Here is a 24900-nt window from a genome sequence, read left to right on the forward strand (position 1 = left end):
AAGGAATCCAAACAAAATGCAACAAATATATAAAATGTTTACCCTCGTATAAACAGGAATTCTAGGCTCTGCCTAAAGAACAAACTATTAATTTACACCCAGTTTTTTTGCGCGGGGGATACGTACTGCGTAAGAAAACCGCGTTTATTGGAAAATCTGCGTAAAAACCGCGTTAATTCGAAAATCCGCGTAAAAAACTGAGCAAAAGACTAGAATATTTTTGGAAGTTTTTTTTGTACGGATTTCGCAATTAACGCGGTTTTTGCAAAAATATTGAATGCAAAAGACTTAGAAGATTTTCGGAAAGATGGAAGAGACGGGTCTGGACGACTCCTTATGGCCCGCACCCCAACAATATGGGTATTTTCGGAATGGACTTGAAGAGTAGGTGCCAGAAATTGATTTTTGACGGCATTTTGAAATGCAAGATGGTGATTTCCGGTTTAGCGAAATTCGTTATAACCCAATCAATAGGGGTATTTTCGGAATGGTCTTGAAGAGTAGATGCCAGAAATTGATTTTTGACGCCATTTTGAAATCAAAGATGGCGACTTCTGGTTTAGCGAAATAAAAGAAGAGTAAAGAGCTTTAATTTAAAATTCAATATAAACAATACACTCTAATATGCTTCTATCCAAATTTTTAAGAAAAAAAAATCGCAATAGGTTATTGTCTACAGCGGTTTTTCCGTGAGGATATTTGATGTGTCCTTCAGTATCAATGTTATCTGAGCCAAGCAGAAAAGTAACGAAAGAAAAACGGCAATGAATATTTCGGATCAAGAGAAAAATTTCTACAATTTTAGTACTATATTTTTCGCAAACAGACACGTTACCTGTTTTCAATCCCATTGTTCCTCTATTAAATCGGTTATCGTTTCTAGGTGGACCTTCTGAAAGAGGATATTTAGAAAAAGAAACACATTAAGTTAAGGGATAAGGAGCCATCTAATGATACAAATTCCAGACACTGGTGACGTTTGGCATGCAAAAATCTTAGGTACATAAGTGACACAAAAGGTCAGTTTGAGAGACTCATATTGGAACACTTGTCGCATAAACAAACGTCCGGAATGCTGTCGGAGAGCGGGACTTTTCTTTCTTTTCGCACCCTTCACCAAAGCATGCGTTTCGAGATCTTATCTCTTTTGGATGTTTTATTTGCACTATGCCTATAATTATCATTCAGCTGGATTAAATTACATAAAAACGTACTATCTTATACACTAATTATGGTCTCTCTTTTTTAGTTTGGATTGGTAGAGTTTGTGAGTCCACTGACCGCTAGATTAATAACCACACAATGTCTTTTCGTTTTGTTGTTTTGGGATAAACTTATATAAGTTTAAGCTAGTTCATGTAGGCTTTGTCTTATACATTGTAATAATAAATTTTACAAAAGGGATTTCTGTAAATGTACACCAAAGCTAGTATATTTTCTGTTTTTGTTTTGTATTGTAAAATTGTCAAGTCCTGTAATTGGATTTTAACTCTTTCAGAGTTTTTACTTATCAGTTTCTAGGGGGAAAATGACAAGACTCACAATCAGTAATGTTACGAAACTATAAATGCTAAACAAAAACAATTGTGATTATAGTACATAAAATCGCTTCATTTGTAATAAACTATAAGCATATGGGTGAAGTACTGAGACATATTTCACATTCACTCCCAACACTTGTCACACATGCACACGCGCGAACATTCAATGGAACACGCAATTATGTACGGCTGCGATTCGATGCGCTGATCACACACGAAGGTAAATTTCCTGTTCCGTGGCCAAACTGAAAGCGAGGGGGGAGGGGCTAATTTATTCCAGTCGTACATCGCTTAGCCTCCGGGCGAGAAACTTTTCATCCAAAGAGCCGGCAACCTGAAAAATGACGATTGTTTTTGGCAGAGGTTAGAGTACAGTGGTTCAGTGTTAACACAACTAGGTTTTGTCCCTTCCGTTCAGTTATTGATGTGGTTTATTTACAATTTACAGGATGATAACGATTTTCGATTGTAAAATATAAGTTTATTGCCAAAATATTAAAGTATATGAAAACATGTTATTTTAAAAAATGATTTAACTTTAGCTTATTCGTATCTTAACACCTAATTATTAATGATCTTGACAAATTTCGCTCATAGCACATAAAACATACTATTATTAACACATGTTGATCTGCTACAGAAAACACCTTTTGATAAAACGGAATAATATGTCCTGTTAAAACTTTCTTCAATAGTCGAAACCTGACCTTTTTACTAATTGTGTGTCAATTTTGTTTTTGTTTGTGACTTATCGTGAGCAAGTGCCATTTCGTGATGATAGGGGAGATTGGTCGCCGTTGTAACTAGTGTCGCTACCGAATGAATCGTCTGATATCTGCAATGAAGGGGAACATACAACGGGTAGATTGGGGAACGTGTTTTATTTTTCTTCTACACTGGGGAATGGGTTCGATCAGTTGAAGCCAAACTGGTCTCTGCACCCGTTAGCTCGGAAACGACTTCGAGTGAGTTAGGGGATGCGATTAGTAAATGGGACGGTTGCAGTGTTAGTCCGAACAAAACAATACAATAATACAGTGTAAATGGTGTAAGTTATTGGAACGTCGGTATTAAGATCACATCATATGGGCCTGAAGGCGTTCGAAATTGAAAAGATTATTCAGTTCAACAATTTAAAATTGCTTCAAAATCATATAAGAAACTATTTAGTGGTATACAACGGAAAAAACAGATCGAAATGACGAGTTAAGCGAAAGCAATTATGTGAAAAAAAAATTCACCCAGAGACAGCATTCGAACCTGCAACCCTTGGGACTCCGGTCCAATGCACAAACCATTACGAATGGAATATAATGACGTCTCAGAAAAAACACATGATTATCGCATTGGCGACAGTGATCGTACTCTGCTTCTAAAGTCACAACCGCGGCTACTGGATACCACGGCCCGGGTTTGGATAAAATGTGTTAGAGTTTTAAAATGCATGGCAACGGACATCCCCTCGGCATCGAGGATCACACAAATATCCTTAAAATATCAACAGGTTTAGTTTCTGACTGGCGGACTGTTCCATCCGAACAAGAAACCGAACTACTACATATGCTCAACAGCAGTGTGGCCACTTTTTGCATGAGTCAAATCCATACCTATTGAGTTTAACCCACCAATATCCGAAAAATTTGGAAGCATTGTGACATGGAAATTTAGGATTTTTATATTTGCTCCAAATTGCGCTAGCGATGACTTTGGAATTAGTTTCACTTTCTCGTCTTAATGAAGAGTTGAATGGGAACTTTGGGGTATTTTTCGGTAACTTCACTTAAAACTTTACCATTTTTCATCAAGAAATCGTATATATCGGTTTTTATGCTTTCACTCGAATTGTCAAGCTATGAAACAGCACAATTATGGACAAAATCCTGTCTTCTTCAGTTACGATTTTTTGTACTATCGTGAATAACTCTTTATTAGATTTGAACATTATTCTTTACATTCAAAAGAAGGAACACCGACTCTGTTTTATACTTGGCTGGTGAGTGCATGAAATTTTTATCGGTACACGAAGCATGTAAGCATTGCTATGTTTAACGTCGCTGGCAACTCACGCTGAATGTGAAAAGAGCTAAGTCGGGCTGTTCGATAGCTGATATATGCAATCAAAACGAAGATATAAAGTTTCTACTTCTAAGAAGTAATTGACTAGAAAGATCCCAGATCCTGAATTCAACATAAGCATATTTGCGATTTAAAAAAATAATAGATCAACGACATGATCCTGGCTTGGCAAGATATCGCGAGTAGAGACATTGGGCGGTTTACTTCGGGAAATCTTCTAACTGCGACCTGAAACCCTGACATTCTGAACACGTCCAAACAACGTGCTCGATGTCTTGGCGAACCTTGCCACAAATGCATAGTTTACTATCAGTGAGCCCGATACGAAAGAGATGAAAATCGCACGTATAGTGATTAGACATGACCCTGGAGTTCGCGCGATTGAAATCACGAACTGCTTTCAACTTCTCCAACCATGATTTCGATGAAACCCCTAGAAATATGTAACGCATCAGCTGATTCTACGACAAAAATCAGCATCATTGAACCTGTACAAGACATATAAATTACTATTAAGTATTCCGAATATAGTGGATTCTTCAATACGTGATTCGGGAAGGTTTCCGGCAGTCTATGTGTTTGTGTTTATTTATAAAATTGTTTGAGCTCCCCGCGAACGTAGATGAATGCAGAATTCCACGAATATCCTCTTTCATGGACATGTTAAAAATTTCAAACACTTCGATTTTTTGATTGGAAAATTGCAAAATCTTTAAATTTTTATACAGGGTGTTTGGTTCATGGTTAAGAATCTCTCGGGGGGTGATAGACTGCCATATTTGGAGAAAAAAGTTGTTCTACACATACCATCAAATCTCAACCGTTACAGAGTTATTGAACTTTTTGTGTAAAAACTAATTAATTTTAAAGATATTAAATTTTTAAATGTTTGTAAATCTGAATGTTAAAACATAAAAATTTCCAAATATTAAATTCTTGCATTTTTAAAGTTTGAAATTTTTGAACTCTCAAAACTAATTTTTGAAAGTTTTTGATTTTTTATATGTTTAAATTTATAAATCTTCAAACTTTTAAATTCTTAGATTTTGAAATTTCTAGATGTTCAAATTATGAAATATTTAAACTTGAAATTTTAAATGCTAAAATTTCTAAATATTTAAATTCTTGAATTTCAATGTATCTAATTTTTCATTTTTTTCTTTCTTTTAATAAACCGAATCTCTGACAATATTTTTTTATTAGCCCCTAGGTGTAGCCTCATAACCCTTTCCGATTATTTAGTTTAAATCTCCCTTAAGGGGTCTGACAGCGCAAAATTAAAAAAAAAAATGAAAATATTCTTTTGCATATTTCGGATCTCTAAAATAAGGAAAATATGCTTAAGAAAGGGTTTACTTGAATTCAATTAGGTTCGTCTGCTAGAACCCATCAAACTATCAACTATTAATTTTCATATGAGGCTGACAAAATCGGGTCAAAAAGCTTCCAAATCGAGGGCCGATAAAATCTGGTCTTTACTGTATTATTAAATTTATAAACTTTTAAATTCTTTGGCTTTAAAATTTTCAATCATCTTAACTTTTAAATTTTTCAATTTTTAGACATATGTAATTTCAAATTTTCGAATTTTTAAATATTTATATTTTGAAATATTCAATTTGTAAACCTTTCAATATTAATTTTTTTTTAATTTTTACATTCTTTAATATTTATGTTTTCGAATCTTTAAATTTTTAAGCACTTGAATTTTTAAATTTTTAGGTTTATAATATTTCATATACAAACATCGAAATCTTTAAAATTTCGTATATTTCAATTTTTTAAATATTTAAGTTTTGTAATTTTGGAAATTCAATTTTTTTTAAATTTTTGATTGTCTAAATTTTTAAATTTCCAAGATTCCTAAATTTAAATTTTTAAATGTTTGAATCTTCAAACTTTCATTTTTTTGAATTGTTATATCATTTAGTTTCAAAATTTTTAAATTTTAAATTCTTAAATCATCAAATTAAGCAAAAACTATTTTTCAATTTTTTTTAATTTTTAATCATTAAATTTTCATTAATTTTTTAAATCTTTGAATTATCAAATTTGTGCATTCCTAAATTCTTAAATTTTTAAAGTTTCGATCTTAAAATTTTCATAAATATAAATTCTTAAATATAAATTATTTTTTTTTAGATATTTAATCAAAGTTTTTGAATTCGAAAATATCAAAATTTTTAAAGTTTTTTATTTTTGAATTCTCAAATTATTATTATATTTAAATTTTCAACCATTTAAATTTTTAAGACAAATTTCAAATGTTTAGATTTTTAAATTTTCAAATATTTAAGGTTGACTTTTTAAATTTTGAAATATTTAAATTTTTAAACATTTAAATTCATGAATCTTTAAATTCTTAGATATATACATCTGGAATTTTTGAAAATTTAAATTTTTAAATATCCCAGTTTTTAAATTTTTGAATACTTAAATGTTAAAATTGTTATATTTTTAAATTCTTAAATGTATAGGGCCTTAAATCTTTATTTTTTAATCCCTGAATTTTTAAATTTCCTGATTTTTAAAAGATGAATATTTAAATTTTTAAATACTTAAATCTTCAAATTTAAAATTTTTAATAAAATTTGAATCCTATTTTTTTCAAATTCTGCAATATTTGAACATTCAAATTTTAAAGCTCCTAATTCTTAATTCTGTGAATCTTTAAAATTTTGAATTTTTTGAATCAAATTTTTATTTCTCAGATTGTTCAAATTTTATATATTTTAATTTTTAAATTCTGCAATTTTGAATGCATGCATTTTTATATTTTCAAATTTCTAAATCTTTAAATTTTGATCCCTTTAATTTTTAAATCTTTATGTTTCATATTTTATATTTTTAAATTTTCAAATCATTAAATTTGTGTATTTTTGATGTTCTAAAAGGTTTAGTATTTGAAAGATTTTTGATCCGTTCCGAACCGTTGAATTTTTAAATTCCCAAATTTTCAAATTCCTAAATTTTAAAATTTGTGTATTTTCAAATTTGTAATCCCTGAATTTTAAAATTTTTGAGCATTTAAATTTTCAAATCTCAGTATTTTAGTCATCGGTAATTTTTTAAATCCAATTTTCGCACAAAAGTTAAAGTAAGTAATAATTAAGTAAAATTAGAAAAAAAATATCTTCAAATTTTTGGATTTTTTTTAAATTCTTAGATATTCAAATTTTCAAATTTAAATTTTTAGGTATATATTTTTTCTCATATTTTTCAAAATTTAAATTCCAAATATTTAAATTTTTGTATAAGTTTAAAAATATAATTTTCAAATTTTTAAATTAAATTTAAAATTTTCAGATTCTTAAATATTTTAATATTTAAAAATTTAAGAATCTGAAGATTTTAAATTTTTAAATTTAATTTAAAAATTTAAAGATTTTAAAAATTCAGGTTTAGAAATTTTTGGATTTTTGATTTTAGAATTTTTCAATTCTTAAATATTTTAATTTTTATATTTTTAAAACTTATATTTTTAAATCCTAAAATTTTTAAATTTCTATGTTTTAAAAATACCTACTTTAAAATTTTAAAACCGACAGATTTTTAAATACTTTAAACTTCAAATTTTAAATTTTCAAGCTGAAACACTTCATAAATTTGAATATTTAAATTTTTATCTTCTTAAATAAATTCATCACTAAAATTTTAAAATTAATTGCTTGAATTTTTAAACTTTAATTTAAATTTTTTAAATAGTTTATTTTTAGATTTATTAAATTTTATATGTTTTAATATTCAAATTCTTAATTTTTTAATGCATAAATTTTTATATTTATAAATTCCAAAATCTTTAAATTTTGTATCTTCAATTTGTTTAATATTTTTAAATTTTTAAATCATGAGATTTGTATATTTTTCATGCCTTATAATTTTTAATTTTTGAAATACTTGAGCTCCTAAATTTTTATATTTCAGAACTTAAATTTTTAAATATTTCAATTTTTAGTTTTGAATTTCCAAATCTTTGAAAGTTTTTAAAGTTTAAAATTTTTAAATCCACAAATTTTTAATTTTTGGATTTTACTATTTACTTTAAATTTTAAAACCTTAAATCTTTAAATTTTCATTGTGAAAGTTTTGAGTTCTTAAATTTTTAAATATCAGAACAAATTTTTAAATATGTTTATCCTTGTTTTTCAAATTTTTATATCTTTAAATTTTTGAATTCTTAAATTTTTGAATTCTTAAATTTTTAAAGTTCCAGATTTCTAAATCCTCAAATTTTTATATTTTTGAGTTTTTTTAATCCTCGAGTTTTAAATTTTTTAAACATTTAAATTTTAAACTTTTGAAAATTAAGTTATCAGTAATTTTTTAAATCTTTGAAATTTAAAATCTTCCAATTTTCACACAAAAAAATAAATAAAATTATAATAAAAATCTGAAAACCTTTAGATTTTTAATTTTAAAATTCCATGGATTTTTAAATTTCAAGTTTTTAAAATTTTTAGATGTGTAAATTTTCAAATTTTGGATTCTTAAATTTTTAATATTTAAAACATTTAAATTTTTATTCCCCTAAATTTCAAATTTTTTAGATGTATAAATATTCAAATTCTTAAATCTTTGAATGTTTAATTTTTAAATATCCAAGTTTTCAATTTTTTGAACAACTTCCGATTTTTCAAATCCTAAAATGATTGAATTCTTAAATTTTTAGAACATGAATTTTATAATTTTTTAACTGTTAGTTTTCTAGATACATAAATCTTCAAATTTTAGAACTTAAATTTTCAAAAAACTTGAGCCTTAAAGTTTCACAATTTTTAATCTTTTAAATTCCCATATTTTTGAAATCTTTTTTTTTATTTTGAAACTTCTTATTAATATTTTTAATTTTCAAATCTTTAAATTTAATTTCTTAAAAATTTTAATTTTGGATTTTTATAATTTTTGTTTTTTGAATTTTTACATTCTTAAATTTTTGAACGCTTCAATTTTTTTCTTTTTAAATTCCTTAACCCAAATTTTGGATCGTCAAATTATTACATTTTTAAATTTCTTATTTTTTTTACAATTTTAAATTATTAATTTGTATTTATTTTGTTCTAAAATTTTCTATGATTGAAATTTTTGAGTCCTTGAATTTTTAAATTTCAAAAGCATACATTTTTAATTTTTTTAGTATATATTTTTTAAATTTCTGGATCTTTTCAACATTCTTAAATTTTCACAACTATAAAATTTCAAATTTCCGAATTTTTAAATGTTCAATTTTATTTTTTTTTAATTTCTAGACTTTTAAAGTTTGAATCCTTTAATTTTTAAATCCTTAAATATTCATTGTTTTACATTTTTAAAATTTTTAAATCATTAAATTTGTATATTTGCTTGTTCAATTTTTTTTAATTCTTTGGAGATTAGTGAGATCTTAAGTTTTTAAATTTCAAATCTTAAAATCTATTTTTTTTATTTTAATTCATATATTTTTCAATTCTTTAATTTTAATTCATTAAATTTTGTAATTTTCATGTTTTAAAATCTTTATTCCATGAATTTTCCAATATTTAAATTTTAAAGTGTTATACTTTAAAATCTTAATATTAATGAAATTTTAAATCCTCCAATTTTCAAAGATAAAAACCGAAAAATTAAAATTAAAAGGTTAATAGTTCTAGATTTTTAAATTTGAAAATCCCATGATTTTCAAAATTTCAAAGTTTTAAATTTTTTTAGACATTTAAATTTTCAGTTTTTTTAATTTAAATCTTGAGATTTTTTAATTATCAAATCTTCATTTTTTTAAATCCATATTTTTTTTTGAAAAATTTATTTGTTATTCATACATATTGTTGAATTTTGTAAAAAAGCTTGAAAAGTGTAAAAATCAAATATGGAGTTTTCATTGCTTGCGATTTTTTGCCGATTTTTACGTTAGCTAGGAATACAACATTCGCGGATTTCCCAAAAAAACTTACAACTTATTCACAGATGGTTCGGCAAGGCAGCAGTAAATCCATGGTTGTCCCACTAACGGGTGTTCAATACAAATTGAGAGTGATTTCCATACCTTTTTGTAATTAAACCAAAGAGCGTAAATTTTTTTCGCTCCAAGTGAATTGCTCTCTGGACTTCCTAGAAATGGGTGGCATGTTTCTTTTCGCTCAGATGCTGTCAGATCAATCGAAGATGGCGTTGAAACAGCAAGCACTCCGCGAGCGTGCTGTACGGTTTTACGAAACGCATGGTCATCGTGAAAAAAGTTTACGGTAGACCCCTTTTGAGACGAAAACGTGAGTACAGTTTACCGGATCCTGGCATGGCATCCCTGAGCGTTGAGCTGTCGTCCGGCGAAGATAATGACGAAGAAGAAGAAGGAAGTGTTGAAAAAGCTGTTCGACAACAAGGACGCAACAAGTTTGTGTGACGCCGGCCGAAAATATCACTGCTCCTATACCTTGATTCACCGAACCCTCAAGATGGAGGACATCATCTGTCGGAAGAAGACTCGGTCCCCCGAGTGCACGGACGAGAAGGTAGCGATCGTCAAATCGCAGTGCCGGTGGATAACGAAGAACTACCGCCCATATAGTATCGAGAGGCGAAGGAAACTACCACGGAACAAATTATGGTGTCCCGGCAAAGCTTTCAATGTAGTTAACTATGAGGTGGAGGATTTAGAAGAAGTCCCGGAATAACTGCTCCCAGAGATGAAGATGTTAATCGCAATGCCAGCAATGGAAATCGAACATTTACATTCAGCGTATCATGGCGTACGTGTTACGAATGTCCAACAACTGTCGGAAACATGGACTCTCAGTGTGAAGTGTTACCGTACAAAACCAGAAGCGTCCGTTCAGCTCGTGGGAAATCTTCCTCAGCCGCGAATCGTACCGTCTCTGCCTTTCGCTGTGACTGGTGTTGATTACGCCAATCCGGCAAAGCAAGGAACATACCACTTAAAACTCGTAAAGGTTTGTATAGCTGTATCTAACCTGACCTGACCGACGACCACGAGATGCATCAATTGTATCGCCTATTTCTTGTGGCTGGGCTTATGGAAGCAGCAGTAAAAAAAATTAAAACTCATCTAAAGCGTTTCGCCAAGATTATCATAGCTAGTTGAAACCGCGTAAGAAAAGTCACTGGATGACCGGACTATACCAAATCTACACCGTGGAATGATCATTCTCGTTCTCGATAAGAATCAACCATTTTTACAATGGAAGATGGGACAAATCACCGCTGTACACCTTAGCGACGAAAGACTGGTACTTATGGTAGATGTGTGCAGCGACGGTGCGACCTTCCGACTCCCAGTCAACAAGGTGTCCGTGTTACTCATCGAAAACCATTTCAACGAATTATCGTCGGTCAACTATGTTGCAACGTAGCTCCAACCGGGGGGAGTACGTTGCAGCCGTCACAGTGCAGCGAGTTCCTAGAGAAACCCAGCGATTTCTACTGCGGGCTTAACCCTCTACGATAGCAACCGTTCCCTAGTCGGAACAGCGACAATAATAATGAACCTAATTAACTACCTGTTATCTCTTTGGATTAAATACTAGCCAAACATTTGTTAGAACAAATTCACCACCAAACAACGTCTTGTTAATCACCAACCGGGTCAGAAAGGGATCAAACGCGCAAGAGAAACGCCGGACTTACCTCTGGCTTAGCACGATGTGTGTCCACCGCGTCAATTGGCAACTTGATGTGTTCCACTTTGCACCCATAGGCTACTGGGGTTAGCTTGATGATAGTATGCAGAGGTACTTTTAGATAGGGAAGTTCATCTGGAATTCGGAATCATAGTAAAGATGGTCTGCAATTCTTCTAGAACAGAGTTATTCCTACGAACCTGCAGTTTTGTCCAAAAAGTACGCCAGCACACAGCGCAGTACGGCCTGGTGGGACACGACCAGCACGTTACCCTGCCGCTCCAGTTCCATCATGACCGGTTCCAGTCGGACGACCAAATCTTCGTAACTTTCGCCCCGCGGGTAACGATAGGCGAATTTGTTCTGATCGCGTGCTTTGAATTCCTCCGGGAACTTTTCATGAATATCCTCGTAGGTCATTTCCTCACAGATACCCTAGGATGAGGAAAAATTTCGATTAGGATCAAATTTACTATTTTAGCAGACCCCGTAACACCTACAGCATCGATTTCGTTCAGGGCCTTCCAGCGTTCCTGCGGTGCATTGACATCGGTTACGGTTTGGATGGTGCGCTTCAACCACGAAGTCCAAACCCGGAGGCCCTCGATGTGCTGCTCTGAAATGTACTTGGCCAACGACTGGGCGTACTTGCGTCCCCGTTCACTCAGATTAGAATCACCTCCAATCAGTCCCTTGAGGTTGTGATCACTTTCACCGTGCTGTGAAAATCAAAAAAATACGATCTTATTAGACAACGACCTGTCGGTGATCAAGGACCAGGGGCTTCAACCAACCCGCGTCAGATAGATAGTCCTTGGGGTGATGTGAATGTTCATCAGGTAGTAAACGATTCGGGACTGGATGTGTCCCTCGTGCTTGTGGACGACGACCTTTTCGCCGGTGTTGTAGATCTTCATGTACGACAGTTGCTTTTCAATTTCCTCGTCCAGCGGTTCGTAGCGTTCCTGGTAGTGTTCGATTCGTAGTCGAAAATCGGACAGCGCTTCCTCCATGTTCATGTTGCGGTAATCGGGACTGCTCACCTTCACTTCCTGGGTGGGGGTGCGTTGGATAGTGAACACAAAAAGAAAGAGAGTAAGAGTATTAGATTGATTTGTGACTAGGATTACTCTACAACAAAAAGACGACCATAAATGTGATGATATGTTGGCTGATTGGTTTGTCCTTTGAATCCCAATACAAGTGTATTTGTTTTCGTAATGAAATGTGTGAAAAGGGTGTAAACATTAAAATACGCAGCCGTTTGAAGGTCCTTTTGAAATCTGATCCACCTTTTCTAGCTGAAAGCAAAAGTTGTAATGTGCTGATAGATAAACATAGTTCGAATTGCGTGAAGATGAAATGTTTTGTAAGCAAGTGTAATACTATGTTCACACTACCAGTTAAAACGTGTTTTAAGTCTGATTTCGTGTTTTAAGAGAAATAACATGTTTTCCCATCGCGTTATTTCATATAGCGAAACGTCATTTTAAAACCTGTTTTTTCTAAATAACACGTCTCGAGATAATATATTTGTGAGTCGAGCACAACCCTGCGAGCTTTTACTGTCAGTTTGTGACATCGTCAAATGACAATTCCATGACAATTGTATACATTTCGTTGCGATGACAAATGTGTACACTTCGTTGCGATGGCAATTGTATACACTTCATTCTTCATAATTTTGTTTTGGTGGCTGGTGCACGTGATTTGCTTCGAAAATAATGGAGCCTGAACGCAGTTCAAAGAAAACGAAGAAAAATCGATGGAGCGCTGCTTGCATTGATTTGCTGGTAGAGCTGTGGGCCGACAAAATTGCGGATTTGCGAGGAAATCGTAAAAACAACCACGTCTACCAGGAAATTAGGCATGAGCTGGACAAAAGGGGTTTTACCGTAGGAACGGACGAAATTAAAGTGAGAATTCACAACCTCACATCCAAATACAAGTAGGTATACTTTTGATGTAATTAAAACAAGTAAAAAATGATTATCGTTTTTCTAGGAAAGAGAAAGCTCTAATCGGTCCCTCCGGAGGATCACCGTCGACCTGGCCGTTTTATGCCAAAATCCACAGCTTTTTGGGTACATTCCCAATAACCAACGTGTCTCAACGAGTTGAAGAAAGCTTCTCTGAATTATTGCCAGGTAATTTCACGTGTTTAGTTCATTTCCCAAAACATTCAGTCTTGTTATGTATTAAGCGTACAACAAAAAAAAACAACAGAACGTAATACATAAAAAGCCTATAGAATTGCGTTCAATATGACAAAGATTTTTTGTGACTAATAAAAATAATTATTTTATTTGTTGTTCAGATGCTGAGATAATTGCAGAATATGTAGAAGAAGCCGTTGATTCCGATCTATCCTACGCAGGACCGTCGCTGGATTCTGAAATGCCGTTGAGACCTGGAAAGAAGGAGAAGAAAAATATATTCCAGAACGAGCTTTTAAAACGATGGGATAAAATGGAGGAAGCATCTAGAGAACAGAACGAATATTTGAGAGAGACAGAACAAAAGTTGTTTGAGTTGGAGTCGCAACGAACCGCTCTACTCGAAAGATTTGTTCAAAATTCAGCTGAAATGAAAGACGCTTTCATTTCCTTCCTAGGCTCCAGAAATTAGTTATTCTAAACAAATATGAATAAACATTAATACTTACTGAAGAAGGTAGCAATAGCATGTCTTATATTCTCCGCGTTTTCATCATAATCATGAATTATAGCTGGCTGTTCAGGATATATACGACCCTTTTCACTTCTTAGCTGTTCTATAATCCACTTTGAATTAAGATGGTCGTCGTTTACATTGAGGAAGTTATGAAGTACACAGCACGCTTTAATGATCAACGACGAGTTTTCAATAGTGTTGTCGATTCCTTTTCCAATTCGACGAAACCGTGCTTTGATATGTCCAAAAGCATTTTCTACAACTCGCCGAGTACTTGCTTGCACAAAATTGTAAGTTTTTTGTAACTCATCTCCAGCGACGTTGAAAGGGTAAGGCTTCATAAGGTTTTTAGAAAATCTAAATGCAGAGTCTCCGATTATCAACACCGGCACATTAACACCACATATGTTTTTTGATAGTTCATCCATTAGGGGGTTTTCAGTAAGGTGCTTCTTTAAAAGCGATGATTCGTATACCTGCGAATCATTGCATCGCCCTGGACTACCGACATTTATGTATAAAAAACGGTATCTGAAAAATAACAAATAGATTATTACACTTTAAATGCGAAGAGTGCGTTTTTGATTTCTTTTTTGGCTTCCATGTCTGTTATTATTGGTTTAGCAAAGATAGTTTCATCTTATGGCCAAAGGTAGGATTTAGCGGGAAGTTGCAGTGTCAAACATTGTATTTTGGCCTCCTTTGACACCAAGGTTATCGAGCGCTTGTATATTGAAGTTGAAACAAATCTTACTATCATTGTTGTCACTGTATTTGCATGTCATTTTTACAGTATTTAAGTACGTCTCCTAGTATTTGTAAAGCCACGTAGACTTATATGGGGAATGGGAGCCCAAGTAAGCACTAAACCGTGAAAATTGCCTTCGTTCGGTTCTATAGTCGCTTATAGAATAAGGGTATCAGAACTTATAGAAACAATATTGTACATCAGTGCTGCTTGAAAACCACTTTTGGCGAGATATTCAGCTGATATACTACCTATTTTAACTTTTTACAACGCGCCTACGGAGATATGTCAAACTTAATTAGCCTAATCAACAGCTTTTTGGGATCAACGTACTCTTTCTGCTAACAAATTTTATCATGCGGGGTGGGTGTGTGAGGAGGGTGAAAAACTCACGAACGAACCACTCCCCAGTATAATTTGGGATGCCTTGTGATATAGCGGTGGTAATGGATATGGTGTTGGTCTGAGCGGGGTTCAATGAGGGGTGATCTTAGGTGAATTTAAAGGGGTGGTGACCAGTGAGGGGGAGGGGTGGTAACCCCTCTCCGTAAACTCTAGCTACGCCCCTGTTTAAATCCAAAAGCTTTATGTCGGCCGGGATTAGGTTGACGAATTTCAGAGTTATTGCATTATCAAAATGAAATGTAGAATTTTCTAACCAACAATGGTTAGAATAACATAAATCAATCTTCAGCAAGAACGTACAGCAACTATTAATCTATCTCGACCTAAAGAAGGTAAAGCCCTTAGCTCAGACGAACTCATGATTCAAGCTAGTGATCACGTGCTGAGCCCGAATCGAAGAACTAAACATTGTCAAGACTATCTGCCTTGTCTGGGTGCCGGGCCATTCCGGCAGTACTGGAATTGAATGGGCTGATGAATTAATAAGGGCAGGTTCAGCGATAGACTTCGTTGGTCCTGAGCCCGCTCTACCAATTTCGACAAGTTGGATAACAACCGTGCCCAGTGATTTCGAAAAACCTCGTACATTTTTTGGAAACTCCACTGCGGTAGCTGACCTGGGCTTTAATCGGCCTAACCGGCCGCTGCAAAATCAATTATCACATGGCAACTATTTAGCACGCTGAGTAATTTTCATGTGATCTTTGTGAATCCGATCATCTGATATGCAACTGCTCAGCGCAATTGTGATTTCGAGTTTTCGGTCGTCGTTACATAGACGACATCGTGTTTGGACGACTGAAACTCAGATACATACTAAAATTTCTTATCCAATGTGATAAAGAGCTTTGGGCTTACTCGCAGGCGATTTGAACTAGTTTAACTTACCTGCTGTTTTAGTGCTGTTGTTTTCCCCTCCTTTCCAATTCTACCTTCCTACCTGCTCCTTCTCGCTTCCTCCCGTTCAGGAAATGATGAGAAGACACGGCAAGGCAGAAATCCCCGACTACATACGTGGAACGTGCCATATGAGCCAATATATTCTGATTCCTGATTCTTGATGGTGAATTACCAGAAGTCCTCGTTGCTTCCAAGCACGCGTTCAATAATTTCTTATTTAAACAAAGCTGTGATGAACCCCAATACGGCATAAGTTTTGGCTGTAGACATTGCAATGTGCTGCGCGAAACTCAATTTGCTATCGAGAAGAATGCCTAGACCCTTAACTGTGTTTACACGGTTGATAGTGCTTGTTGACATTCTATAATCAAAAGTTGTAAAGTGCCTGTTACGACAGAACGAGATCACATTACACTTTTGTATGTTTACTTCCATCCCGTTTAGTGTGGACCAATTTAGCAGCAAATCGATATCGGCTTGGATGGCACAGCAATAGACTGCCGAAGCAATTACACGAAAGAATTTTCGATCATCCGCGAACATGTACTTAGGGGACTGTATAGCGGAGCACAAATCGTTTACGAATAATATAAACAGTAGCGGGGCTACATGACTTCCCTGGGGAACACCCGACTCGATCACAAACGGAGATGATCTCATTTCATCGATACGAACGTACGCACAGCGTTCGGTGGGGTACGAAAATATCCACCGTGACAACCATTCAGGAAGTCCCATTCGTTCGAGTTTGGCCACCATTAGCAAATGAGGTACTCTATCGAACGCTTTATCAAAATCCACATGAACGGCATTAATTTGCTGACGTTCACCAGGCGCGCTGTTTAGCGACGTAACGTATGCCATAAAATTTGTGCTTGTCGATCGTTTTTTCACAAATGCATGCTGCCACTCGGACATAATATGGTGCACTTTCGGGTACAGCAAATTGTGAACGAGGCTTTCAAAAACTTTCGGTAAGCAACTCAAAATTGAGATAGTACGATAATTCTCAACATCATTCACGCCACCTGTCTTGTGGATCGGTGTAATAGCTGCTGTCTTCCAGACACTCGGGAAAATCCCTTCGAACAATGACCTGTTAAAAATTAAACTCACAGGAACAGCAAGCGCTTCAGCACACTTTTTAAAGAAAATAGGCGGCAGACTATCCGGACCAGCTCCTTTGGTACCATCTTGTGACTGTGTTTCAGCTCCACATCGCGTACCAAATTGAAGAGCGACATGTTCAAATCGAACATCGGCAGGCTATTCAAATACCCTCCAGACAAAGGTGGTCGGTTATTACTTTGCATACTTCGAAAAAAGGCTGAGAATAGGTTTGCCGATTCAAACGGGGACCTGGCGGTAACATCGTTGTAACTGACACGTTGGGGGATTCCGTGCGACTGCTTACGATTTTTCACAAACGACCAGAACGAATTAGGATCCTGCTTAAGGTTTTCCTCCGTGCGACGAATATAGCAAGGAAAGCAATGCGCAAGCATCGAGTTATATTCACTCTCAATAGCATGCAATTCAGCTTTATGTCTATTAACGATGCTTAGTATGGTGAAAATAAACACTTTTTCCTATGGTGTAAAATTGAATTCTTTCAACTAAAAACGTAAAAGTAGGTAGTCGTACGTAAACCTTCTCCGTGAGTGGCTAAGACCCAAGCATCAAAATTGTCTAAAAAAAATTAAAGGGTTGTGTACAGGACACGACCGCGGTGACATTAAAAATATAGCTTTTTTTATCTATCACACATATCGACACACGTTCTTGTTCACTCGCCTGTTTTCATATGTTACAATTTGCTATATACCCTCCCCATTAAAACATAATTTATTGAAGGTCTTTTAACGGTAATCTATTAATTAATCAAGTATCTCACTAGGTGATTGGCATTATTTGGCTGATCCATCTAGTAAAAATAGGCTGGTCTGGTGTGATGAGGAAACCCACGCCCGCCAACGGAAATATACAGATTCTCCATAAAATATGAAATTTCATTTTCCATTTAAATTTTCAATATTGTACTAATGAACTTAAGTAAACAATCTTAAGTGTAAGTATTTCTTGATCGATTAGTGGTGGAAAAATGAAATTATTTGATAAATTACATTGTTATGCAACTTTCGCACTACCAGTTAAAACGGGTTTTTATGCTATCTTGGTGACATTTTTCTTATTGCTAATTATTAAAACGTGTTATAACTCTGTAGTGTAAACATTGTATTATTAAACCAATTCTGCAGCGTTTTATGTTATATAGGTGTTTTATGTGGTAATAGGACTGACATAATTATATCTTCAGTACAGCGGTTTGTTTCATAATTTAAAACAGATTTATTTTAAAATTTAAATTAGTATACCCAACCGTATTTGTTGTATACCTTAAAACGCAATTAGAACTGTGTTTTAAATACATAGGGTAGGACAGATGTTCTGACTGGTTAAACTGGGAAAACAATTTTAAGTCCAGTAACGCTTAAGACATGGCTTGAATTTGAATCGAAAAAGAACACCCGCTTCAACTGCTGCTGGGACGGTAAGTTCTGTTTTAAAATTTTCCGTTGTGTGCAGTACGAAACAAAAGTGTTTGAAATTAGAAAACAAAAAGTTCTGCTGGGAATGTGATTGTTTCCGATGCAATTACACTCAGATTTTTCACGCAGGGGATACAGGCCGTGTAAATGAAAACCGCGTAAATTTAAAAAAAACGCGTTAATGAAAACCGCGTAAATTTCAAAATCCGCGTAAAAAACCTGAGTGTACTCTCCTATATAAAATATTACGCTGCTGAACAGTGCAATAACTACAGAAGCACGTTGTCAGATGCCTTACTGATAAAAAAACATATAACCGAAATATGAAACATGAAAACCAATTGGCTCTTTACCCTACGCAGCTACAAAGCGCCGTAAACATGGATTAACAAGTTACAACGCACACGCATGCATAAAAATAAATATATTTTTTTCAAACGCAACACTCTTAAGCAGCACACACCGTATTGAATTAAATCCAAACCACCCCGCCCACCCACTTTGCAAATCATTCTGTGACACCATGCTGGTACCCGACAAATCCGCACACGGCCACCGCTGCCGAAAATGCATAGCGTCTACCGCTTATTGTAGTGCCCAGACGCTGCAGTCATGATCTTACCCGTTCGACATAAGAACAAAAACTGATTCAAACGGGTACGCGTCACCTCTATTTATAAACTAACCGTATATGGTTTAGTCACTTAGGTGCGAGTGTGTGCAAATGCCAACGTTACCGAAAATCGATAGCGCTTATTGCATCGCCCGGAGACGACGTTGCTCGTGTGGGATAAGAGCAACAATTGATTTAAACGGACATGCGTTGCTTCTATTTATGACTTTTCGTGTTTCATTGAGCAACTAAGCTGCCCTCTTTTGACGGCTGTGTCTGAGAAATCTTCCTCACGAATGGTATTTTTCCCGTTTTTTGTGAACTTTTTAATTTTACCAATTTCCAAAAGTCTACTTTTATTGGGGAGATATTAAATTATTACCAATATTTAAGTTAGGTGTTTCTGAATCGGTTGGTGTATGAATGATTAAAATCCATCTAGTAATATCGGAGTTATAAGCGTGCAAACCTTACATAGTTTCGTTACATGGGAGATAGTTTAGATTTTAGAATGACACCTAGCCCCAGATAGTGGAGTAAGACATTTTTAATGTCAAAACTTAGGGGCTGTGGCACGTGCAACCCGAATAGGATGTGCCTCTTTGTATATCGCTACTACAGTGGATAAGTTAATCGTATCCGCGGTCTTATTGAAAAATACACAGAAAACCTACTCATCGGCAAGTTCTCTTCGAAAAGGTCCCAATTTGTTGATATGTTACGGTATCTAACGGAATGTTCAAATGATCAAGAAGATTTATGTGCGATCTGATAACATTTTTAATCATTAAGCGAGAGCTAAGTACCCAGCTATCAACGCAGAGAGTTACATCTAACACGTTTTTCCCCAGGTCTTGCAAATATTGGGAAAATGCGGATACGTGCAATTTAATTGATATCTGAACTGCCACAAGTGATGTGATGGACGTTTGCATAACTGTCGATCATTACTGCGAGGGCGTATGATTTTTTAAATTAAAGCCCCAAATGAACAATACAACTCATTTCTGTCGCAGTGTGACAAATCCCAAATCATCAAAAGGTGACGATTAATCATGAGGAAAAAATATCGAACAATCCTCTCAGTCAGGTTAACTGTCACAGCATAAATATCGTTAGTTGTGAGCTCGAATATAAGACCTGTATCAATGATTTTCTCATTATTATAGAAAATATATATTTGAGGCTACATATACGTAAAGTAGGAATGCATCTTATTTCGTCCGTTGACACGTTTAGAATACAAAATAAAATGCTTTCAAAAATGATGGTGAATGCTAAGTGGTTTTCTTCTCTGGCTGTTCCTTTCTTTGGAAACTACTATCTTGCCACTTGTTTGAAATAGGAATATCTTCTCCTTCTAGTAACTGAGAATGGAGTAACTTTAGTCATTTGGGTATAAAACCGTGTAAAATATGTAATAATAATATCCTGGTCGAGCCATACTAGAGCTCTGCTATACCGATTTGGCTCGTTTGTAGACTCAAAAGAGAAATTCACAGGATGCTAACACTGATTCAGTTCAGTACAGAAACAAGTCTTGTCAGATCAAGGAAATTGCTGCATCTATCGAATTTCGCGACTTTGAAATTCCGTTGGCACTTGTACTTAGCTGAGACGAGACATGCGAGTAGCGAAAAATCGAACGCCAAATGCAGCCAGTCCATATAAAATATGTGAGGCAGAAAGAGACATAAGCCAAAAGATAAAATGACCAGAAGAAAAGAAAAAGCAAACATCTATCCGCAGTTCCCATCTCAGGAACAAAGTACAAACGATAATATATATTTACACTACTGTCGGTCAACTAGTTAGATTTATAATAAAAAATTATAACCGCTTACGCACTGTTATTCTACATTTAATCTTATAATTAACGAATAAAACAATTCAAACTACATATATTAATATAAACAGATTAACTTGACTACCTGTAATCCACCAAAGCCATCAAAACAGTTGAGTACCATCCCTTGTAATTGTAGTAATCAACAGCTTCCGTAGCTCTGTGATGGATTTCGATATGACAGCCATCTGAAAAAAGGAAAGTGTAACATGAGACACAAACAAGAGTACATCAAGGTTTACATTTATATACTTACCTATCGCACCAAGACATTGTGGAAATCCAAGATTCAGGAAGCCAGCAACGCAATCCTCGATCGTGTCTCTTTCCAAAGGAAGCTTGCTTAAATAAAGCGGTGCAAGAATTTCCCAGATCTCTCGGCAAAACTCCAATAGTATCACACATACTGTTGACTTTCCTATACCGAACAAGTTCGCAATACTGCGGAACTCTGATGAGGAACCTAAGGTATATAAAGCAACCGCTACTCTTTTTTCTAATGGAATAGCCTTGCGAAGCATAGTGTCCATACATTCGGAAATTCTGCTTAAAAACTCATCTCCGTTTACTTGGCAGTCTTTTTCCCAAAAGTACTGAGTTCGTTTCTGAAAACAAAATTTTCAGAAGTTAATTTCACGCGAAGAAGACTAGTGAATAAATGTGTATTCATCGTTGTTGCAAATAGTGCTGCAATCCTGCCAGTTGTGGCTGGAACACAGGACAAGTGGCTTATGTGGCTGGTGTCTTATCCTCTGAATCATCCAGACCAGAGCCTGGACAAAATACCGTTTTTGCTAAAAATAATACTAATTCATTTCAACTTACAAGCGTCCATATTCTGTCGACGGTAACATTTTCCGCGGCTTCTAGAAGCAAAAACTGGCGCTTTTTGATGTCCCGGATGTTTTCAATGTACATTCTTCGCCTACGTCTCAGGTCCCGAATCGCACTGCTGTACAGGTCGTTGAGTTCAAATACCGAATCACAAAGTAGATTGTAAATTGGAATACAAACATCAATTTTCTCTTGCAACGTCATTTTCGTACGAACTTTGTCGAATAAACAATCGCACTTAGCAACAACAAACAGCATGCTATGGTATATTACCTTATACATGTGTGAACGGTTCGATTTTAACTTTATATTACCATCAATAAAACAGGTTATTTTGTGCTAGTGTGAACATAGTATAAGGTATGGTCATCTCTTGAACTCCTATCTACAAGGGATGGCTGACTATTAGATGTTATCAGATTCATTTACAACCCTGCATTGCCGATCTTTTTTCCAATTTTTCTCCAAACAAAAAAACTAATCGAAGCAACCTTGCGCCACTAAACGTAAAAGCTTGCATTTTTTCGGCTCCATTCCGTTTGGCATGACCACGGTTTAAAATTGTCAGTCTTCGTCAGGTTTCCAGAGGACAGGAATAATACATCGAAAGCAAGAAAAATATGGATACACCCGTTAGCCATCGACCGCCGCAAACGGTCTTCCGATCCAACTACCGTCCCAAGATAGTGAAAAAACAGAAAGATCTATCCGCTCTGCTGATTATTCCAGATGCCCCGGAACAACTGCCTGGTGGCCTCAACGACTCTACCTTCCGAACGCCCGTCAAAGCCTCGGCCCCGCGAACACCAATAAAAGTTACCGTCCCCCGAACGTCCGTAGATATAACGAAGGCTCTGTTCTCGGCCCTGGATCGAACCGGTTGGAGCCGTCGGGTAGAGTACGCGGTAAATGAAATTATTCGCGATCACAGCGAATACCAGAAGGACAAATCGATTCAGGGAGATATTAACAAGCTGTTCGAGGCTACCATGAGCACTGTCATCCTAATAGCCTCCGGTGATATGAACGTCTCCGAAGAACATCTGCTGTGGAGTGAAGCATTCCTGCGAGGAGTTCGCGATCGCTATGGGAACCATCCACCAAACGTGCGTAAGATGCTAGGATTTATCAAACACCTACAAAAATCGATTCGCAAGCCAAGCGACAGCATCCGGAGTGGCGAGGATGGTAATGTGAGTGATCTGTTGTCCCGAACGTATGAAGATAATGTCCCGGCCAACGTGACGCTAACAAAGATCCACCTTCCGCCGGAATGAGTGGTGCGTGTGTGTATGATTAACAGGCACACAACAGTGTTACATGATGGTTCAGGACAAGGGTACACAAGGGAATACGTTGCAATAGCACGACATGATTAGGAGAGAAAAAGGGTGTTTTTCATAGTCACCTCGATACTGTTCAATACCAGCGGTGGTAAGTGCACAATACTTCTAAGTTTTATCTATAGACAATCACTCAATTTGTTCAAAATGTTTCAATGTTTCAGCGGAGGATCGTATTGCGGAGCAAACGCGAACAAAAAATATGACGAAGAAAAAAGAAAAAAAATATCAAACAATAATATATGAGATGGTTCCGTGGAATTTGCGTAAAAATTTCTAGTAAACTGATGCTCGTTCCGTACCATTATATTCTGCTCGATGATTTGAGGGTCGTCACAAACGGATTCCACGAAGAAGAGTTTATAGCCCATTTTGTGCACGATGATTTCCTTGATCATGCGGCGTCGTTCGCGCGTTGAGTTTGTTGCATCGAAGACCTGGGAATGAGTTGAAAGAAGAAACAATGAAATTTATTTTTGTGATATTGTACCTAGAAGTTTATAAACTAGATGAAACCCTAAGTTTTTCAATAAGCTGTGAATGATTTGGATTTACTCGGTCTCTCTGCATATCGACGGATCGCACACATTCACACAAAAAATTAACCTTCCGTAGTGAAGGGAAAAGTTAACTAAACCAATTAGGATCTCAGCCTCTTCCGAGACTAATTGGTTCGATTTTGAAATACCAACAATTGTATTAAACCCAATAGATTTGTTTCGATCAATCCCTTAAACACGCACGGTTGTTTTTTTTTTATAAATTATTGTGAACATCGTCTCTGCTTTCATTACATCACTATGCTGATTATGTTGAGAAGTCTTTCACAAAGTTCTTTTGAAACAATATTTCCCATTTATTGCTCCACGGGCTTATGACGGTAAGCTTCAGTATAATAGTAGTTTTGTGCTCAGAAATGCGTAGAATCGAAGACTGCATATCAATAAGACTGGCAACTCCGTCCAGAAGCTGGAGACAGCAACGCCACTTGCGGGTAAAGGTGGTACTTCCCATAGTGATGCACACACACATATACACATTTACATTAAGCTTCCTACCTTCCTCCAACAGAGGCGCTGTAACTTCTGTCGCTTCTCGTTTGTATGGGGGAAGGAAAGAGTTATCAGTCTTCTTAATATGTAGTCTTCGGTAGAATTGAGTGCCTAAATTCTGGTCTACCTAACTGCGCATGCGCTCAGCGGCGAATAGAAACTAACGGATAGATTTACGACGCACAGATTGAAATATTTTTGCTGTCGTTATTTACCTAGATCCCGAACGACACCGGATTAGATTGTCCAGGAAAAAAACAGAAGCTCAATAACCTCATTCCTGAGTCGATTCCTAATCTCACCAGAAGTGTCCCTATCTCTTTGAAGCTACTATTTAATCATTATCCTACTCAGATGAAGATATCAGTTCCTAGAACATCAACATCAACGCTGGACATACAAAGCATAAATGAGGTTTTTCCAGTTGCTTATCAGTTTTACATCACTTGAGGAGAACTTGGTCCTATACCCACTACTTTATCATCGGTTTGATGTGATATTCGTTACAGAATTAAGACAAGAAACCGCACCCTGAAAACTCACATTTTTACACTACCTTTGTATGGGATTTTTTCGACAATTTACATGGAGAAGCGCACTCAGTTGCTTTTTCTCTGTATGGTGTCACTTTATGCTTATCACTGCAAGTGAATAAAGATAAGAAAGATATTTTTTTTGCCTACAACTTTATTGATCAAAATCAGTTCAGT

General features: G+C 35.2%; 2 protein-coding genes across 7 annotated transcripts in view; both read right to left on the reverse strand.

Annotated features, from left to right (window-relative positions):
• Window positions 1-790: 790 nt before the first annotated feature.
• LOC131693670 (6-phosphofructo-2-kinase/fructose-2,6-bisphosphatase) overlaps window positions 791-24900 on the reverse strand; it is an 81717-nt gene continuing 57607 nt past the window's right edge. For 2 of the 6 annotated variants that reach the window (XM_058981704.1, XM_058981709.1), the window contains exons 3-9: window positions 23441-23575; window positions 23204-23257; window positions 12022-12279; window positions 11728-11946; window positions 11428-11662; window positions 11235-11362; window positions 1901-2376 (exon numbers count right to left, since the gene is read on the reverse strand). In XM_058981704.1, coding sequence (XP_058837687.1) covers window positions 2290-2376; window positions 11235-11362; window positions 11428-11662; window positions 11728-11946; window positions 12022-12279; window positions 23204-23257; window positions 23441-23575 — 1116 coding nt within the window. In that variant the 3' untranslated portion in view covers window positions 1901-2289. Of the gene's footprint in view, window positions 893-1128; window positions 1876-1899; window positions 2377-11234; window positions 11363-11427; window positions 11663-11727; window positions 11947-12021; window positions 12280-23203; window positions 23258-23440; window positions 23576-24900 lie in introns of those variants that run through there. The other 4 variants (XM_058981706.1, XM_058981705.1, XM_058981708.1 and 1 more) reach the window with 4 other exon arrangements.
• LOC131693671 (uncharacterized) lies at window positions 12293-23052 on the reverse strand. Its single transcript, XM_058981710.1, has 5 exons — window positions 21787-23052; window positions 21218-21566; window positions 21047-21149; window positions 13893-14431; window positions 12293-13637 (listed from the first exon to the last, which is right to left on the reverse strand). Exons 1-5 carry the CDS (start codon window positions 22075-22077, stop codon window positions 13597-13599), a joined length of 1323 nt encoding a protein of 440 aa, XP_058837693.1. The 5' UTR covers window positions 22078-23052; the 3' UTR covers window positions 12293-13596.

The sequence above is a fragment of the Topomyia yanbarensis genome, chromosome 3, assembly GCF_030247195.1.
Source record: "Topomyia yanbarensis strain Yona2022 chromosome 3, ASM3024719v1, whole genome shotgun sequence".
In the NCBI taxonomy this organism is placed as follows: Eukaryota; Metazoa; Arthropoda; class Insecta; order Diptera; family Culicidae; genus Topomyia; species Topomyia yanbarensis.